The 20,199-nt window shown below is 40.5% G+C and overlaps 1 protein-coding gene across 3 annotated transcripts in view; it reads left to right on the top strand.

The window, feature by feature from the left end:
- Positions 1 to 8,407: 8,407 nt before the first annotated feature.
- itgae.2 (integrin, alpha E, tandem duplicate 2) overlaps positions 8,408 to 20,199 on the top strand; it is a 29,076-nt gene continuing 17,284 nt past the window's right edge. Inside the window, exons 1-16 of one of the 3 annotated variants that reach the window (XM_060943655.1) lie at positions 8,408 to 8,511; positions 8,697 to 8,799; positions 8,974 to 9,050; positions 9,231 to 9,307; positions 10,358 to 10,466; positions 10,553 to 10,630; positions 10,734 to 10,784; positions 10,940 to 11,061; positions 15,667 to 15,818; positions 15,954 to 16,107; positions 16,963 to 17,110; positions 18,270 to 18,340; positions 18,485 to 18,608; positions 18,689 to 18,816; positions 18,954 to 19,091; positions 19,176 to 19,382. In XM_060943655.1, coding sequence (XP_060799638.1) covers positions 8,484 to 8,511; positions 8,697 to 8,799; positions 8,974 to 9,050; positions 9,231 to 9,307; positions 10,358 to 10,466; positions 10,553 to 10,630; positions 10,734 to 10,784; positions 10,940 to 11,061; positions 15,667 to 15,818; positions 15,954 to 16,107; positions 16,963 to 17,110; positions 18,270 to 18,340; positions 18,485 to 18,608; positions 18,689 to 18,816; positions 18,954 to 19,091; positions 19,176 to 19,382 — 1,767 coding nt within the window. In that variant the 5' untranslated portion in view covers positions 8,408 to 8,483. The remainder of the gene's footprint in view (positions 8,512 to 8,696; positions 8,800 to 8,973; positions 9,051 to 9,230; positions 9,308 to 10,357; positions 10,467 to 10,552; positions 10,631 to 10,733; positions 10,785 to 10,939; positions 11,062 to 15,666; positions 15,819 to 15,953; positions 16,108 to 16,962; positions 17,111 to 18,269; positions 18,341 to 18,484; positions 18,609 to 18,688; positions 18,817 to 18,953; positions 19,092 to 19,175; positions 19,383 to 20,199) is intronic. The other 2 variants (XM_060943656.1, XM_060943657.1) reach the window with 2 other exon arrangements.

A 20,199-nucleotide genomic window follows, 5' to 3' on the forward strand; every position in this document is an offset into this window, starting at 1 on the left:
GGAACGGCCTCCCCGATCTGAACCCAAGTGGTGTTTTGTTATTGGACGTCTGTGCTAGTCACAGTTTGTCCATAACGAACACCATGTTCGAGCATAGGGATGTTCATAAGTGCACGTGGCACCAGGACACCTTAGGTCGGAGGTCGATGATCGACTTTGTTGTTGTTTCATCGGATCTCTGGCCCTATGTCTTGGACACTCAGGTGAAGAGAGGGGCTGAGCTGTCAACTGATCACCACTGGTGGTGTGTTGGATCCCCTGGCAGAGGAGGAAGCCAGACAGACCTGGCAGGCCCAAATGTATGGTGAGGGTCTGCTGGGAACATCTGGCTGAGCACTCTGTCGGGGAGGTCTTTAACTCCCACCTCCGGGAGAGCTTCTCCCAGCTTCTGAGGGAGGCAGGGGACATTGAGTCTGAGTGGACCATGTTCTCTACCTCCATTGTAGATGCAGCTGTTCGGAGCTGTGGCCGCAAGGTCTCCAGTGCCTGTTGTGGCGGCAATCCCCAAAACCGGTGGTGGACACCAAAAGTAGGGGATGCCGTCAATCTGAAGAAGGAGTTCTATCGGGCCATGTTGGCCTCCGGGACTTCTGAGGCATCTGACGGGTATCGGCAGACCAGGCGTGCCACAGCTCGGGCAGTTGCGGAGGCAAAAACTCGGAACTGGGAGGAGTTCGGTGAGGCCATGGAGGAGGACTATCAGTTGGCCTCGAAGAAATTCTTGCAAACCATCCGGCGCCTCAGGAGGGGGAAGCGGTACTCTGCCAACACTGTTTACAGTGCGGGTGGGGAGCTGTTGACCTCGACTGGGGACATTGTCGGGTAGTGGAAGGAATATTTCGAGGATCTCCTCAATCCCACCATCATGTCTTCCATTGAGGAAGTGGAGGCTGATGACTCAGGGGCGGACTTGTCCATTACCCAAGCCAAAGTCACTGAGGTGGTTAGCAAGCTCCTCGGTGGCAAGGCACCGGGGGTGGATGAGATCCGCCCCGAGTATCTCAAGTCTCTGGATGTTGTGGGGCTGTCTTGGCTGACATGCCTCTGCAACATCGCGTGGCAGTCAGGGACAGTGCCTCTGGAGTGGCAGACTGGGGTGGTGGTCCCTCTTTTTAAAAAAGGGGACCGGAGAGTGTGCTCCAATTATAGGGTAATCACACTTCTCAGCCTCCCAGGGAAGGTTTACTCCAGGGTACTGGAGAGGAGAATTCAGCCGATAGTCGAACCTCGGATCCAGGAGGAACAATGCGGTTTTCGTCCTGGTCGTGGAACACTGGACCAGCTCTATACCCTTCATAGGGTGCTCGAGGGTTCACGGGAGTTTGCCCAACCAGTCCACATGTGCTTTGTGGATCTGGAGAAGGCATTCGACCATGTCCCTCGTGGTATTCTGTGGGGGGTGCTTCGGGAGTATGGGGTTTGGGGCTCTTTGCTAAGGGCTGTCCAGTCCCTGTACGAACGGAGCAGGAGTCTGGTTCGCATTGCCGGCAGTAAGTCAGACATGTTCCCAGTGCATGTTGGACCCCGGCAGGGCTGCCCTTTGTCACCGGTTCTGTTCATAATTTTTGTGGACAGAATTTCTAGGCACAGCCAGGGGCTAGAAGGAATCCTGTTTGGGAACCACAGGATTTCATCTCTGCTTTTTGCAGATGATGTTGTCCTGTTGGCTTCTGCAAACCAGGACCTTCAGCATGCACTGGGGCAGTTTGCAGTCAAGTGTGAAGCAGCTGGGATGAGAATCAGCACCTCCAAGTCCGAGGCCATGGTTCTCGACCAGAAAAGGGTGGCTTGCCCTCTCCAGGTTGGTAGAGAAGTCCTGCCTCAAGTGGAGGAGTTTAAGTATCTCGGGATCTTGTTCACGAGTGAGGGAAGGATGGAGCATGAGATCGACAGGCAGATCGGTGCGGCCTCTGCAGTGATGCGGTTGCTTTACCGGTCCGTCATGGTGAAGAAGGAGCTGAGCCAAAAGGTGAAGCTCTCGATTTACCGGTCGATCTACGTTCCGACTCTCACCTATGGTCATGAGCTTTGGGTAATGACCGAAAGAACAAGATCACGGATACAAGCAGCCGAAATGAGTTTCCTTTGCAGGATGGCTGGGCGCTCCCTTAGAGATAGGGTGAGAAGTACAGTCACTCGGGAGGAGCTCGGAGTAGAGCCGCTGCTCCTCCACATCGAGAGGAATCAGCTGAGGTGGCTCGGGCATCTCTTTCAGATGCCTCCTGGATGCCTCCCTAGGGAGGTGTGCCAGGCATGTTCCCCTGAGAGGAGGCCCCGGGGAAGACCCAGGACACGCTGGAGGGACTATGTCTCTCGGCTGGCCTGGGAACGCCTCGGTGTTCTTCCCGAGGTGCTGGCTGAGGTGTCTGGGGAAAGGAAAGCTTGGGCTTCCATGCTCAGACTGCTGCCTCCGCGACCCGGCCCCGGATAAGCGGAAGAAGACGAGATGAGACGAGACAACAGATTTCTGTTTGTATTCTGTTTATACCATTTTACCAGTGCAATTCTGTATACTTTGCTATTTATTTTTATACTTTATTTGTTCTCCCCTTTTTTCTTTTTTTTCTTCTTTTTTCAATTTCTTTGTACCTTTGGAAACGTGACAATGACAATCTCATCTCATCTCAGTTGCAGCCTGTCCAAGACCAAAAAGGGGGTGAGGCAGTTCCTGGGGCTGGCAGGCTATTATAGGCAGTTTGTGCTTAACTTTTTGGATGTCACCAGCCCGCTGACTGACCTCACTAAAAAAGGGGGCACCAGATCTGGTCCAGTGGATGGAGCCATGCAGATGGGTTTTTGTGCAGGTTAAAACAGTTTTGTTTGAGGGCCCGCTGTTGCATTCTCTTGAATTTTCTCTCCCATTTGTTTTGCAGACCAATGTGTCAGACAAAGGCTTGGGGCCATTTTGTCCCAGGTGGTGGAGGGGGAGGAGCACCCGGTACTGTACATCAGCCACAAGCTCGCCATGCAAGAATCAAAGTATAGCAATATAGAGAAGGAGTGTATGGCTATCAAGTGGGTAGTCCTCACTCTTTGGTACTACCTGCTAGGATGTCTGTTCACCCTCTGTTCCAACCATGCCCTGCTCCAGTGGCTCCACCGCATGAATGATGCCAATGTGTGGATCACCTGTTGCTATCTAGCCCTTCAGCCATTTAAATTCAAGGTGGTCCACAGGCGGGGGGGCACAGATGGTGGTAGCAGATTACCTCTCCCACCGGGGGGGAGTCAGCTGCAGCCTGGACAGCTCCCCAGCCTGAGTCAGGCGATGGGGGTATATGGCAGTAAGTGTGTGGTCAAGCACCGGCTGTGAATGGCGAGGAGTCAGGTTGAACCAGCAGGTAATGTGATGAGTTACACCTGTGTCTAATTACTGGCTGTCTATTAATGGGTGTCTCCATGTGTCTTTCAGATGGCCAGTAATGAGAGAGAGAACTGAGTTCCTCAACATGTGTGTGTTTGTGCCAGTGTTCACTGAAAAGTGAGAGTAAAAATAAAGCGCACCTTGTACTGTCACACCTGTCTCCAAGTTCCTCATTGCCCCAACATAAAGATCCATTATAGGATTCAAAAACACACTTTGTATGGTCAACAATCTGCAAACAGATGCTATTCTGGGAAATCATTGCATGTGGCCTCTCTTTGCTTCCATCCATGTCTGATCAGGAATTCACTAATGAACTGATGAGAGATTTTAGGAACAGGAAATTCCACTCAGGATTTTTTTCCTCTTCCTTTTTAGAACTGTTGTCTATCATAATTTTTCTTTCACAGTTTATATAATAATAGGGGCATTGTTTAAAACATAATGTTTGTATGACTTCTCTTGAATTCATCCCTTAATAGGATACACTAGATTGGTACAACTTGCATATAGTAAGTAATCTATTATGATCTCTTCCTCCATATACTGATGATGATGATGATAGTTTATTTCGAACATGTAAACAAATAATGAATAAATAAGCAGAAAACAAGAAAAGCAAAACAGCATTTGCAACAAGAACACGTAAAAAGCCACTAAATTAGAAAATAAACCTTAAATAATATAGGTAATAATAATATATCAAAATCAAAACAAAAGAAAACAAAACAAAAATACAAACAAGGACACACTAAGCAGTTTTGAGTTTACATGTCCGAAAAGGAGTGGGCTGAAGTAAAAGTTATTTAATCCCACCCCTCTTCTTTAGTCAATAAAAATTGATTATCTAGCATACCACGCTCACAATGGAGAAGAACAAGATAAAAACAAAACAAATAGACGATGACTCAAAAAAGAAAAAAACACACAGTAAACAGCCAGTTATGATTAATCCCCTTCATCCTTATACCCGTACCTTGTGAAAATCAAATTTTTGTACATCTTTTTAAACCGCTTCATGTCTGGACATCCCTTGAGCTCCTCATTTAAACTGTTCCACCGCTTTACTTCACAAACAGAAATACAAAAACTTTTCTTGGTTGTGTGCGCACCCTATAATTTTTAAATTTAAACAAACCCCTTAAATTATAACTCTCATCTCTTTCAGTGAACAGTTTTTGAATATTATGTGGTAGTTGATTATTGTTTGCTTTGAATAATATTTGTGCTGTTTGACAGTCCACCAGATCTGCAAATTTCAGTATTTCTGACTGTAAGAATAATATATTGGTATGATCCCGATAACCAGCCTTGTGTATAATCCTTATTGCTCTTTTTTGGAGAATGAATAATGAATGTATTGTATTTTTGTAATTATTGCCCCATACCTCTGCACAGTAACTTAAATAAGGTGAAACCAGGGCCCTGTACTACGAACGGAGGTTAACCTACCCAGAAGTAACCCAGGGTTCCCCCGCTAAACCGGGGTTGACAAAACCTGGTTATCTTGTTTGGGGTTAAACGGTACTACGACGCCAGTTATGAAGTTGATTTGTTGAACCTGGTTTAACCTAATCAGGGTTAATGCGCGTTCACGTTAAAGGGGAGGTTATCAGCGCAAATCCCCACTGTTCACAATGGCACGGTCGCCGTACTTCACAGAGGAAGAATGCGCGCAGGCCCGTCGCCATGGGCGGGCCTTAGGGGGCCGTGCCCGCCCTGAGACTCATGTGGGCCCGCCCTGCTGGAACCCAGAGCAGAGACTTTTTTTCATAGGAGACAGGTCACTGAAGAAATCGTCCACAGAAATGAATGGGGACAGTTCGTAACGGCAGCAAACATTCTAATCAACCGTCTCTGACGGCAGTACGGGTCTGCAAATATCCCGCCTGTTCCGCTGCCAACAACCAATCATATGTCGATCTGAACCAACAGTTTTCCAATCATCTTGCAGCTTCGTGCTCCGCTGTCCCTCTCCTGCCGTTATAGAAGTACTGCGCCTGCGCAGTGTCAAAATAATCCACGAGAAAAGTGGATTTTAAAGCTTTTTCTGAGTCATGAGAACCAACCTAACACTCAAGTATAATCAGCTTTTCATGGCGATTTCAATCATATGCTCTTCGCGACCGTTAGTTTTCACAGAGTCCAGTATTGATATCTCCCCATTCATGTTCAGAGGGTCTGGTCTCACTAATCCGAAAAAGATGCCTGAAAGTGGCCGGCGAGTGACCGCACTTGGCCTGATAGGAGCCCGTCACAGCTTCTAATTCTTCTTCTTTGTTTCCCCCCCTCAAAAAAAAAAAACGTAAACTACAAGTCAAAGTTTTTCAGTATAACAATAATAAAGAAAAATGTGCTCAATTTAAAATGTATTGAAACTATTCGAAATCGGCTGATCGGTTCATTCATTATTATCCGTGAGTACAGAAACACTAGTAATAATTTCTGGATCATTGCTATAAACGTGGACTAATATTTCTTGGGAACCAATGGGTTAATGTAATAGAATGAACCAACCGACCAATCGCATTTTTTCTTCAGATGGTATCTGGGTAAATGAGCAGCTGTCTCAGCCAATCACATTTTATTGCTGGACGGGATCATATCACAGCATCTTCCGGTAGATACCCGAAATCAGCTTTGTGCGTTGTGAGGCCAGCGGAGCAAAAAAAAAACTTTTAATATGCTGAGCAATGTTTGATACATTTTGGAAAGTTGTTTTGGTTGCTTTATAGGTTTCTTAGAATATTTAACTCGTCACGTCTGTGCTGCTCTCCTGGGTTGCTAGAAACAGTTGTGTTGCCCTGGCTTGGCGTATAAAATGTGTGCCCCCCCCCAAAGCAATTCAAGGCCCGTCCGTCAGTCCGTGTCTGAATGCAAAGCTACGAGGAGTTCAAAACAACATTAAGAGCAAAATCTAACACAGCGGCTGCCAATAAGGAGCGGCAAGCATGTTGGCAACGAATTGCCGATCGGGTAAATGCGTCAGTACATTCTCCCCTCTATATGTTCCAGAACAGAAGTATAGGATGAGAGAAAGCTTCATGATCAATCACAAGTCACAGAAAATGGTCCTTCGACGTGGCCCCAGTCATATATAGCTTGTTTAATGTCCGAAAAATCCTGAATAAAATTTGGTATGGTAAATTCATGGAGTCGCCTACTTAAGCTGATATGTGCACAGAGTCACATGAATTAGGATGACTGACTGTTCAGTCCCTTTGACTAAGTTGGTGTCGGTCCTGTGAACATTTCAGAGGCAACAGCAGTGCCAAACGCACCTGGCAACAGGTGAAAATGAAATATAAAAACATCATTCATAATGGGGGGGGTGTGCGTGCAAGCATTCATTTGCCTTTTATTTATTCAAGTTTTATCTGTTTGCCTAATAGTTCAAATTGTTTTGTATATAGTTTATAATGTTGTTGTGTGATATTAATGATAATATTGTGGGAAAACTACTTTGCACGGACGTTCATTTAATTTATTCTATCGTCATTTTGTTTGTTCTATTTTTGTGTATTTTATTTATTTATCTGTTTGTCTAGTTGTATCTATTTTTCTAATAATAATGTTTTTTGCATTAAGTTTGTTTTTTCCTAAAATAATCTTGTGTTCTTGTTATAACTTTATCTATTTATCTGACTGTTTAGTTGTATCTATTTTTGTTACAATTTCAATATTTTTAATATAGAAAGTTTGTTTTTTTCTATTAAAATGTTCTTGTGTGATAACTAGTTCTTGTGTTATATTTATTGTAGTTGTATCTATTTTGTATTTTTGTAAAACAAGTGTTTTTCTATAAAATATTCTTGCGTTCTTGGTAACTGTTCTTGAGTGGTTTTTTTTTTTTTTTACAGAAAAGCCGTTCTGCATGGACATTCATTGAAGCCCTCATTGTTTTTTAATGGTTATTTATGAGCGTTTAGGGGTTACAATAATGTAAGTCTAGGTTGCTTTATATAAAAGGTATGTCCAGAAATATTGATGTCACTGTCTAAGCAGAGGGATCTGGCTTCTTTAGACGCTGTCTTCTTAAAACTGAATAAATATTTAAAAAGAGCCAAATGAGCCAGTCTTTTGAACGGCTCTTTTCAAAGAACGGATCACAAAGATGCGGATCCCATCAAAGAGCCATAAATCCCATCTCTAATCTGCGCTCCGATATCGCACGGGTCATCCAGGTACGCTGGCATTGTCTCTAGAGGAAATGTCGGTGGAGAGGTGGTGTTTAAAAAGGGTGTGGTTAATCGGAAACCTCGGGTTAACCAAGAACATAACCTGAGACGAGCAGGTTTGAGATGCAGCGTAAGTTGCCATTGCAGCATACCTCGGTTTGAACATAGCCAACTTTCGTAGTATGGGTTAATCGGGAAGTTACGCTGCACGTGATCAAGTTACTCTCGAAGTTACCCTGGTAAGCCAGAAAACCCGCTTCGTAGTACAGGGCCCTGGGAACAGTAAAGAATCCGGAGTGAATTGTGATCTAGAAACTGTTTGACTTTGTTTAATATTGCAATACTTCTTGATACTTTGGATTGTATGTTTTTTACATGTGGTTTCCGAGTTTTTCATCAATAATTGTTCCAAGAAATTTGATTTCCTTAATTCTTTCTATAATAACCCCATTTATTTGAATATTTATTTGTGTCTTTGTTTTGTTGTTACCAAATAATATTACTTTGGATTTGTTCAAGTTTAATGATAATTTGTTACTGTTGTACTATCCATATTTGCTTAATATTAAGACAGCAAGAAAATTTCTACAGTTGACACCAGAATCATCCTGCATTAAAATGTACAAGAACCACAGGTCCTTCTGTTGTTTCCTCTAAATGACAGAATTTGAATGCCTTGTTGTTGTTGTTGTTGTTGTTAAAATAATTCATGCAGGAAGATTTTCTCAGGTGCTGCAAATGTGCCAGAATCTTACAGAGTCTTCAGCACAATCATCATAAAAATTTAATTCTTTCATTTTTTTTCCAGTTTTTCAGGGGTAACAGCTGGTAGGAGGAGTGAAAGTGTTCACACGGAAAGCAGACAATACCGGAAACTTTACATGCAGTGCAGATTGTAACAGACACTTGTGGTACATGATTTACTCAACTGCCTCAGCAAGATGTTTGCAGCTGTGCTGATTATAACAGGTATGTCTTTTTGCCTACTTTATGTGCATTTTACATAAGAAATATAAAAATTATACATGATAAAATATATACTTGATTCTTGATTTAAAACAAAAAACAGACTAAAGTGTGAAGAGTTTCTTCATGTTCTTAGTATTCTGTATTTGGCTTCAGTCCTTCTATATTTTGTGAATATATTTTCACAGGGATATACACAGCAGTGGGTTTCAACATTTACACAACACCAGTGAACAACTTTACAAATGAAGACCTACTCTTCGGTCAAACCCTTATTCAATCAACAGATGGGTTAGTGTTGTCTACTAAGTTTTAAAAATATTAAAATAATTTGAATATGCTTGTCTACCAAAAGCACTGGAATATTACATTGAGTGAATATTTATATTGATATAATTAACATAATTAAGTAGATTTGCTCTCTAATATGTTAAAAATGTATATCTTTTTATTATTTTTTAATAGAGTTTTTGTTCCTTCTCCTAACTCTGGAGACATTTTCAGATGCACAGAAAAAAGCTGTTCTAGAATGGATGCTATTGGTAAAGGTTTTATTTTTGTAACTTTAGTAATGTGTTGTCAATTTGATATGTATTTTAAAAATAGGCCAGACATGCTTAAACATATACCATACTATTGGGCTTTAATACGTTGCATTTGCTTTAAATTGCAATTACGTAAGACTGTCTTTACTCTGTAAATGTATGATAAAAAATAATCAGTTACAGGAGGAATGAAAGGCCTGAGTCCAATTGTATCTGTAGCATCCTGCTTGACTGAACAAAAGGAGCAGCTTCTGGTACATTCTTCTCACATTTTCAGTGACATTAAATAAAATATTTTCCATGATGATTCTTTGATATATTTTTTGGTAATTAGAAGTGAATTTTACTCAAATGTAGGTCTGATATTGTATGTGATTGAGTAGTTGATTGAGCAGTTGAGTTCGTGCTTACTTTTTTATAACAGTCTAGTTCTGTGTAAAACCACAGTTTCCCCTACTGAAGGCGTCAGACATTTTGACTTCTCTTTTTTGGCAGTGACTCATGTTCCCTTACAAAATGATCATGAAAAGAGATGATATGTTGCTAAACTAAGATCTGATAAATAAATACATAATTGTTGTGTTGACAATACACACAACTATAGCCTACCCAGAGGCAGACACCTCGTTAATAACAAATTAGCAGATCATTTACAATTCTCTGGTGAAAATTATTTCCCTATTCATTACAGCCACCTGCAATCACTCATGGCCTTTCTTAGTCATAAGTCTGACCACATGCATTTGTGACATCACTGCCCCAAATTCTCAACAGATTTTTCAAATGGCTTTTCATGTCACCAAACAAGAGACACTTCCCCAGCAGCCGCCATCTTGCTGTAATTCTGAGTTTCTGATGTGAGCCACTTTATTCTCTAAAATATCACACAATAGTTCAGACATTTTTCTATAGCACCATTAAAACTTGAGAACAAAAAAGACCTCAATTCAGAAAACTCTTATTAATCCATTTCTCACAATGATCATGAGGTTGTCACAGTTGGATCAGGGACAAAATTTTAAAAAGCTAGGATTGTAAAAGGAGACGAAATCCTGAAAACAGAGGACATATACTGTATTTATATAACTAACTAATTAACTGACTAAATTATTTAAATAATTAAACTTGGCTAAATAAGGTCAATAATTAAACAAACAAATAAAAAACTTTATTGATCTTCACCCTACAAGATGCTTTTATACATGCCATAGTCAGTTTAATTATAATTGAAGGATACTTGAAACACAAATGAATCTCTAAAGCTCATGAACTTTAAATTAAACATCTGTTATCTCAACAATTAGGTTTGTAACCAAGTTCGGACAAGGAACTCATCAGCTGAGTATTTCAACGGAAACTGTACAAACATATCTGACAAGCAAGAAAAGAGTAAAATCTATCCTGATAAGTTGGGTATGTGTCTGCACTAAATCATACACAAGAAATTCTCTCAACAGAAGAGTTTTCAATGATTCTCACTTAATAACAAAATACTTTAGTTTTACAGTTACTGGAACAAAATAACAACAACAACAACAACAACATTCATCAAAGTAATCAAAAATCTCCAAATCAAGGTAAAAGCATCTGAGGAAAAAGTAGCAATTGTTAATAATTAACAATATATTATGTACATTTTATCAATAATGGATGTTTAAATATTGTAAATGCTTTGCTCAGACCACTGGAGGAAGAGAAGAGCTGTACAGAATGATGACGATGAAGATGAAGGTAATTTAAATTTTGTTAATTAGTCCATGAGCAAAATTAATACAGTATCAGATGACTGATGCATGTCTGATGTACATCACTTCCTTAAACTACAGTTTAGATTCTCATATAGGTAATATTTGTGAAATCCTTCTGCTGCTTTTGTTTATGTAAAGATGCAGGGACGGAGATATCTTTTGTGCTGGATGGATCTGGTAGCATTAACGAGGAGGATTTTGAAAGGGCCAAAGACTTTATTTATAATGTGATGAAAAATGTTTGGACAACATGTTTCATTGTAAGTAAAATCAAACAGTATGAAAAATTCATGATATGATAATTGTATGAACCAATATCACAATTTAACATACTGTAGTCAAATCCCATTTCCAGAAAAGTTGGGATATGTTAAAAAATGCAATAAAAACAAAAATCTGTGATTTGTTCATTCAGGTGAAACTTTATTTAACTGATAAAAGTACAAAGAAACGATTTTCAATAGTTTTGCTCATCTCATTATCTGTAGCCGCTTTATCCTGTTCCACAGGGTCGCAGGCAAGCTGGAGCCTATCCCAGCTGACTACGGGCGAAAGGTGGGGTACACCCTGGACAAGTCGCCAGGTCATCACAGGGCTGACACATAGACACAGACAACCATTCACACTCACATTCACACCTACGGTCAATTTAGAGTCACCAGTTAACCTAACCTGCATGTCTTTGGACTGTGGGGGAAACCGGAGCACCCGGGGGAAACCCACGCGGACACGGGGAGAACATGCAAACTCCGCACAGAAAGGCCCTCGCCGGCCACGGGGCTCGAACCCGGACCTTCTTGCTGTGAGGCAACAGTGCTAACCACTACACCACCGTGCTGCCCTATATAAATTTTATATATATATATATATATATATATATATATATATATATATATATATATATATATATATATATATATACTTTTTTTTTTTTTAAATTTATTTTTTTCATTGAAGCAAGGTTGATTAAGAGTTTGTGGATATGTCTTATGCCCAGCCATCTCTGAGCACCACAGGTTCATTTCAGTAAGAGATAAGAGGCTAGGAAAGTCCTGGGGCTTCAGAAGCTAGCAATACCAAATTGGCTACTAGTTCGAAATGCATTCAGGCTTTTGGTTCATGATACTTTGGTCAGTGGAAAAATCTTGACCATACATGACTGAATATACAGTACCAGTCAGAAGTTTGTATACCCCCACTCTACTCATTCATAGGTTTTTCTGTATTTGGACTATTTTCTACATTGTAGAGCAATACTACCATTTACCTTGATGATGCTTTGCACACTATTGGCATTATCTTAACCAGCTTCATGAGGTGATTATGTGGAATGCTTTTCAATTAACAGTAAATAGTAAATAATAAAAATACAGGAAATAGCCCTCTTCCACAACTGTAGTAATCCATATTATGTCAAGAACCGCTAAACTAGGTAAAGAGAAACAACATCCATCTTTACTTTAAAGACATGAAGTGTTTTAATTAATAAAGATAAAGAATAAAACATTGAATTAGAATGTGTCTAAACTTTTGACTGGTACCGTCCATGATTTGAACATACACTCACCATCCACTTTATTAGAAACACCTGCTATTTGATGCAGTTCTCTAATCAGTCGATCCACTGACAGCAGCACAATGCATAAAATCATGCAGATACAAATCAAGAGCTTCAGTTAATGTTCATTTCAAACATCAGAATGGGAAAAATTGTGATCTCAAAGTGTGACTTTCACTGTGACATGGGTGTTGGTGGTAGATGGACTGGTTTGAGTTAGAGCCCTGCACTCCCGCGGGAGTCCCGCAGGACCCGTGGGACCCGACGCAAAGCAGTGCGGCGTGGGACAAATTTTGAAAGCTCATTGCGGGCGCGGGTGGGAGGGGGAGTGCACAATGCGGGCGCAGGCGGGAGCGGTGATAAGCTGCAGTCCCGCTAACTAAAAACATGTTTAAAATAAAATTTATAAATTATTAATTTATGTCTATCATATATAATTTGTGCTGGATATTTTATTTGGCATTAATAAAAACATTTTAAGATGCCTAAATTTGCGGATGTGATCTAATCTCGCGTACGTTTCCGATTCCTTTCCGCTCTTCCGTGTTTGAGATCTCCGATCATGGCAGAAGAGCAGAGCTCCTCTAGTGAAGCTCAAAGTGCTTCAGAAGTAAGTGCTGCTTTAAAAAGAGGGACATTTACCGTTAAAAAGTCAAGAGTATTAGTCCTAAGTATTTTAAAAAAGTATTAAAAAGTATTAGCTAGTATTAAAAAAAGACTGTGTATTGCACAGATTGTTCAATTTAAAGCTAGAAATAGACAGTGTATAATCTGAGGAGCTGGTTGTGGTTGCGCAGCACTTCATATGAGAGGAGAATGAAATCGCGGTTGGAATCATAACGCCACAGACTCGGAAGTGGGAGTGCGAGTGCGCAAAGCGAGAGCTGTCAATCAAAGCGAGAGCTGTCAATCATGAGCGCATGCAGTGCTCAACTTGGAATGTGTCAGCAGAATGTCAGAGTCTAAACAATAAACTTACAATAAATGAAGGATCAGTCAGTGGAGAGCTCAGCTAAGCTCAGCATGTTTAATTCCCCAAGCCAATGACAGGAACTTTCATGAGAAATAACGCGAACGTCTGCATCATGCGGGATTTGCGTGTGGGAGCGGGACAAAATATGGCAGGCTCAGGCGGGAGCAGGACTGAAAATCATAATTCTTTGCGGGAGCGGGACTGCACAATGCGTGAGCGGGCGGGTGCGGGACTGAAAATTCTGTCCCGCGCAGACCTCTAGTTTGAGTATTTCAGAAACTGCTGATCTCCTGGGGTTTTCACACACAACAAGAGAGTTTACGTAGAATGGTGCGAAAAACAAAACAAAAAAGAACACAGAGTGAGTGACAGTTCTGTGGGTGGAAACACCTTGCTGATAAGAGAGGTCAGAGGAAAATGGCCAGATTGGTTTCAGCTGCCAGGAAGGATATAGCAACTCATACAGTATAATCACTCTTTACAACCGTGGTGAGGAGAAAAGCATCTCAGCATGCAACAGCAGAAGACCACATTGGGTTCCACTCCTGCAGCCAAGAACAGGGACCTTGGAATCAAGAACAAGTTCCTATTAAAATGGCTGGGGAGTGAATGAGTTGAAAACCAGCAGGAAGTGGTTGAAAAGACCAGCCTTTGGAAAAATGTATTAGTCTGATAATTACGGGTGGCACGGTGGTGTAGTGGTTAGCGCTGTCGCCTCACAGCAAGAAGGTCCGGGTTCGAGCCCCGTGGTCAGCAAGGGCCTTTCTGTGCAGAGTTTGCATGTTCTCTGCGTGGGTTCCCTCCGGGTGCTCCGGTTTTCCCCACAGTCCAAAGACATGCAGGTTAGGTTAACTGGTGACTCTAAATTGACCGTAGGTGTGAATGTGAATGGTTGTCTGTGTCTATGTGTCAGCCCTGTGATGACCTGGCGACTTGTCCAGGGTGTACCCTGCCTTTCGCCCGTAGTCAGCTGGGATAGGCTCCAGCTTGCCTGCGACCCTGTAGAACAGGATAAAGCGGCTAGAGATAATGAGACGAGTCTGATAATTGTGTGGAAATGAAAAGAAAAGGTCAATAATTAAGTCAAGAATTAAAGAAGAACACCTGGAAGACACTCTGGACACTTACAGTAATGCTTTTGTGGCTGAGGACTACAGTTGACTTGCTAACTTTAGGACTGCAGTTGTCATGAACAGTTTTGCACTCAAGTTTCCATCAATGAAGAGTTTATAACATCAATGAAACTGACTTCTTGTTAAAACTGTTAATGTTATAGTCATGCTGTCTGTTGTTGCCCAAATGAGGATGGGTTCCTTTTTGAGTCTGGCTCCTCTCGAGGTTTCTTCCTCATGTCGTCTGAGGGAGTTTTTCCTTGCCACTGTCGCCACAGGCTTGCTCATTGGGGATAGATTAGGGATAAAATTAGCTCATGTTTGAAGTCTTTCAAATTCTGCAAAGCTGCTTTGGGACAATGTTTATTGTTAAAAGCACTATACAAATAAACTTGACTTGACTTGTCCAGATTGAAACTGATGGACGGACGGAAGGACAGATGGATAGACAAACTCCATTCCTATATCCCCTGTGCACTTTGTGGCAGGGGATAATAATGCCTCTGTCCCAATATTTATTTATATATTTTTTATTTTTGTCTGTGCTGCAGGCATCAAATTCTAACTGCTTTTATATTTACAAAATACAATTAAGTTAGTAAAACTACTGAAAATCTTTTCTTTGTACTTTTGTCAGTTAAATGTAGGTTCACGTGAATGAACAAATCACAGATTTGTTTTTATTGCATTTTGGAAAATATCCCAACTTTTCTGGAATTGGGGTTTGTATATTAGGAAGATGGCTAGAATATTTTAAAAACACTGGTTAAGAGAAGAGAAATAGGAAATGAAGGGTATACACTACTCTGCAAAAATCTTAGGTACCCAAAAATATTTTACAAATTTTATCTTATGTTTATGTAATGTCTCCTGCCTTAGTGTGTCAGTAAAAAAGACCACAATTATGCTGTCCAAAAACTGACTTTACAAAAATATTAATTCCACAAATACTGCATGATGAAAGAAAGATATGATGTAATAGACTGTTTTTCAGATAACATGAACATCACTGAACATTCAGAACATCATTAAGGCTGTCTGGAATTACTCCATGAGAGAGCCAACTTTAGTCTTTTACTAAAGTTCACAAATAGGCTGAGCACTGAAGTGCTACATGAAAATTGCTTATTTAGATAAACAGTTAACATTAGCAATAAAGTCAAAACTAAATGGTTATATTTCAACCATAAGTTCCCCTCTCTCTCTCTCTCTCTCTCCTCAGTGCAATTTTGCAATAGTGCAGTATGGGAGAAACATAACGACAGAACTCTCTCTACAAGAAAATGAAGATGGTGTCAGAGCCTTGAATAAGGTGAAGAACATAACACAAATTCATGAAATCACCAAGACTGCTTCAGCTCTCTACCATGTTCTGTAAGTACTCAAACCCAAAAAAATTCTAATCATGAGTTTGCACAAAATTGCACCAATGGCTGATAGTCTATCAGTCTTTACGGCACATCTTGCTACAAAGTCTTTATTAGCTTCTGTGTCCTGTACAACCGGCAGCACGGACGTTTTTGTTCCTGAAAATGGATCAAAAAAGAATGCCAAAAAAATGATTATTCTACTGTCTGATGGGCAAATGTTAGGAGATACAAGAAACCTCACAGATGTTTTGAACATGCCACAGATGGAGGGGATTGTTCGCTATGCTATAGGGGTAAGTATACACATTTACACTATTTCATACCAGCTCGAGTGACAAGAATAAAACAGATCTGTTAATATGTTATGCTATGGAATTTGATTCTTATTTCGTTAACACCATGTGGCTGCCACAGAGAATTTAAACCCTTTTACATTTAGTTTCTAGCCTATGCCTTGTGTAAGACTGCTGGTTTGGATATTTAGAATATCAGTTGGCCATATTTTATCCGGGATGTCAAAGATAATTCATTGATGTACATAAATATTTGAAAAACATGTAAAATGGTTTTAAGAATGTGTGATTAATAACAAAAACTGTCATTTGTAGGTTTTTTTTTAATTATACATTTTGTATTGGGCGGCACGGTGGTGTAGTGGTTAGCGCTGTCGCCTCACAGCAAGAAGGTCCGGGTTCGAGCCCCGTGGCCAGCAAGGGCCTTTCTGTGCGGAGTTTGCATGTTCTCCCCGTGTCCGCGTGGGTTTCCTCCAGGTGCTCCGGTTTCCCCCACAGTCCAAAGACATGCAGGTTAGGTTAACTGGTGACTCTAAATTGACCGTAGGTGTGAGTGTGAGTGTGAATGGTTGTCTGTGTCTGTCAGCCCTGTGATGACCTGGCGACTTGTCCAGGGTGTACCCCGCCTCTTGCCCATAGTCAGCTGGGATAGGCTCCAGCTTGCCTGTGACCCCGTGGAACAGGATAAAGTGGCTACAGATAATGAGATGAGATGAGACATTTCGTATTCAGATAGCCAAATTTGACTGTATGTAAATGGGAATGCATCTTTAATGCAGCTTTTATACATTGTATATAGCTATATAAAGGGTTCATTAACAATATAGCACTGATACAGTGATGTCTTATTCTCAGGTTGGGCCGGAGGTTCTGAATAGACAAAAGGCAATGGAAGAGATGATGGAGATAGCTGGCAGCAATGACAGATTTTTCAACGCTTCTGATTATGCTGCCTTGGAAAAAATTATTTCTTCTTTGGAAGAAAAAATAATTGGGATTGAAGGCAAGTTATTTGAAAATAAATGCAAATCACTTGTTTACTACTTGATCAGTAAATTACATCATGCCTCAGCAATGCTGAATTTTCACATTGGTCAGATCGCTGCTCTTTTATTTTACAGGTTTACATTAATGTGCTTGTTCTAAAATATTTCTACAGTAACAGCTGATTCATAGGGACTTGTATGGTCAGCATTGCACATAATCTAAGACTAGTAATTAATGAATTTAAAAAACATGTTAGTTAACAGTGTCTGGGTGGTATGGTGGTACAATGGTTAACAACGTCACCTCACAGCAAGAAGGCTCTGGGTTCAAACTACATGGCTGATGGGGGCCTTTCTATGTGGAGTTTGCATGTTGTCTGCATGGGTTTCCTCTGGGTGCTCTGGTTTCCCCCACTTTCAAAGACATGTAGATTAGGTTAAAATACCCAGCCACTGGGGTTGTACAAGCCAGTGCATATTTAGTGCTGGTCCCAAGCCCAGATAGACTGGGGAGGGTTGTCAAGTTTATTTGTATAGTGCTTTTAACAACAGACAGTGTCCCAGCTTTACAGAAAATTAAAAGCTTTAAACATGAGCTAATTTTATCCCTAATGATCAAACCTGTGGCAACGGTGGCAAGGAAAAACTTCCTCAGACAACATTAGGAAGAAACCTCAACAGGAACCAGACTCTAAAGGGAACCCATCCTCATTTGGGTGGTAACGGGTAGTGTGATTATAAATCACTCACTTGTGTCAGGAAGGGCATCCATTGTAAAAACTATACCAAATCAAATTTGCGGAACAGAGCCGCTGTGGTGACCCCTAATGGGAGCAGATGAAAGAAGTGAGCTAACAGTGTCTGCATGGTGTAACACTCAGCAGGTCCTCTGCTATGGGAGAGTATTCAGGATAGAACAGTTTGCATTTGGTGGTTTCTCTGTAACCCACTTTTTTTGGTCTTATTATCTTCAAGAGAGAGGGGACTTTCCACAACATTAAATATAAATTGTTAAAGTGCATTACATGATTTTTTCATGTGATTGTTGGCAAATTGCAGTGGTATAAGAGGTATAAAACAGTTCGGGACATGCTATGGATTGCTATTGAGAAAAAGAGACATGAATAGTAACAGTTTTTCTGTGTGTTTTGATCGATTGATTGTCCCTTCTATCAGGCATACAGAAGGGAGCAGGATTTGAACTTCAGCTTGCAGAGGCTGGATTTAGCTCTCATTTTATCCATGATGTAAGTGCCAGATATTACTCCTCCATTATAGCTAGTTTTTAAAGGACATAGTAACTACTTTTGTTTAAAAGTTATTATGAAGTTGAGCTTGTCCTTATCCACAAAATACAATTACATACTCAATTACATACCCTTAACTTGTAGGGTTCGATGCTTTTTGGCACTGTGGGAGCCTATGACTGGAGTGGAGGGATCATTTTGTTAAAAAATAAAAAGCCTGTGGCATTTTTTAATGCAACCAAGGAAGAACCCAGATTTTCCTATTTGGGTATGATCAACAAAGCATTCTGTAAACGTTAAGGGAAAATGTTCATTAGATCACATCCTGAAGCTTTTTGGTAATTATAGGTTACAGCGTGGCATCAGCATATATGGACTCGAAAACACTATATATATCTGGGGCTCCCAGGTACAACTTGACTGGTGCAGTCTTTATTTTTGATGGAACCAATCAGGATTTGCTACAAGGAGATCAGGTTTGAATAAATACTTATGAAGAATGAAATCCTTATCATTTTGGAATCCTTTCTCTTGATTGAAATATTTGTCTTTTAAGCTGGAATTGTCATAAAGTCATTTAACAATAACTGACATTTATATTGGTTCTATACAGGTAGGGTCTTATTTTGGATCAGTTCTCTGTGCCTTGGACATCAATAATGATAAGTACACAGATTATCTTCTGGTTGGAGCGCCACATTTCCATGTAAAAGGAGAAGAAGGCAAAGTGCTGGTTTACAAACTGAATAAAGTATATCTAATAATTACATCTTTCCTTAAAAAATTCTTCATTTTGTCTTCTTTAAATTGACCATTCAGTGGACTGTTCCTACAGGGACAATTTGAGAAAGAAGCCTCTGAATTGCATGGACTACAAAAGGACATATATGCAAGGTTTGGCTCTGCTATAGCCAATATTGGAGACATCGATGGGAACCAATACAATGATGTCGCAGTGGGAGCTCCTCTTGAAGCAGACAGTGAAGGAAGCGTCTACATATATAATGGATTCAAGGATGGGTTAAAAAAAAAATTTTCACAGGTAGGCTATACAGTGCCTTGACCTCCTTGAACTTTAAAAAAAAAAAATTTTGTAGTTTTACAACCTGAAATTGAAGTGGGAAAAATTGGGCTTTTTACTGTTTGATTTACAGAGCATTTAAAAAGGTACAAAAATATTCTTATTGTGAAATACAAGTTAATTAAACAAGAAAAAAAGACATTTTGGTGGGTTGCATAAATATTTAAACCTCTTGTTGAATACTTGGTAGACCTACCCTCCAATTACAGTTCATGCCTTTGTACTTTTGGCTGCAATTAATGCTATCGAAGATCTGTGTCAGTTTTGCATCTTTAGATCTGAATCCTGGTATTTTTATCTACAGTCCTCTGCAATATTGCTCTAGCCCTGTCTGATTGAATGGAGACCATTTGTAAATAGCAATTTTCAAGTCTTGCTACTGTTATGGGTGGTGAGAGGTGGTGAGTAGGATCCAAGAGCAGAACACAGACCAGTAAATCCAATAATGAAAAAGATTTAATAGGAGCAAAAATAAACCAAAAGTAATCCAGAAAAAGCTAAGGACAAAAAAACGAGGCAGGCAAGGACAAAAAACGCTAGCATCAAAAATAGTTCAGATAAAAAACTTGAGACAAAAACATAGCACAACAAACATGAAAAAAGACAAATACGTAGTGCAAAAAAACTGACAAGAAACAGGCAAAATCCAAAAACAGGCAGAGAGCAAAATCCAAGAAGCAATAATGGCGCAGAAACGATGTGAAAAACCAACGAGACGTTCTGGCAAAGTCCCCTTCTGAGAACGGCCTTTTTATACACAGTAGAGCAAACCAGGAAG

The sequence above is a fragment of the Neoarius graeffei genome, chromosome 17, assembly GCF_027579695.1.
Source record: "Neoarius graeffei isolate fNeoGra1 chromosome 17, fNeoGra1.pri, whole genome shotgun sequence".
Lineage (NCBI taxonomy): Eukaryota > Metazoa > Chordata > Actinopteri > Siluriformes > Ariidae > Neoarius > Neoarius graeffei.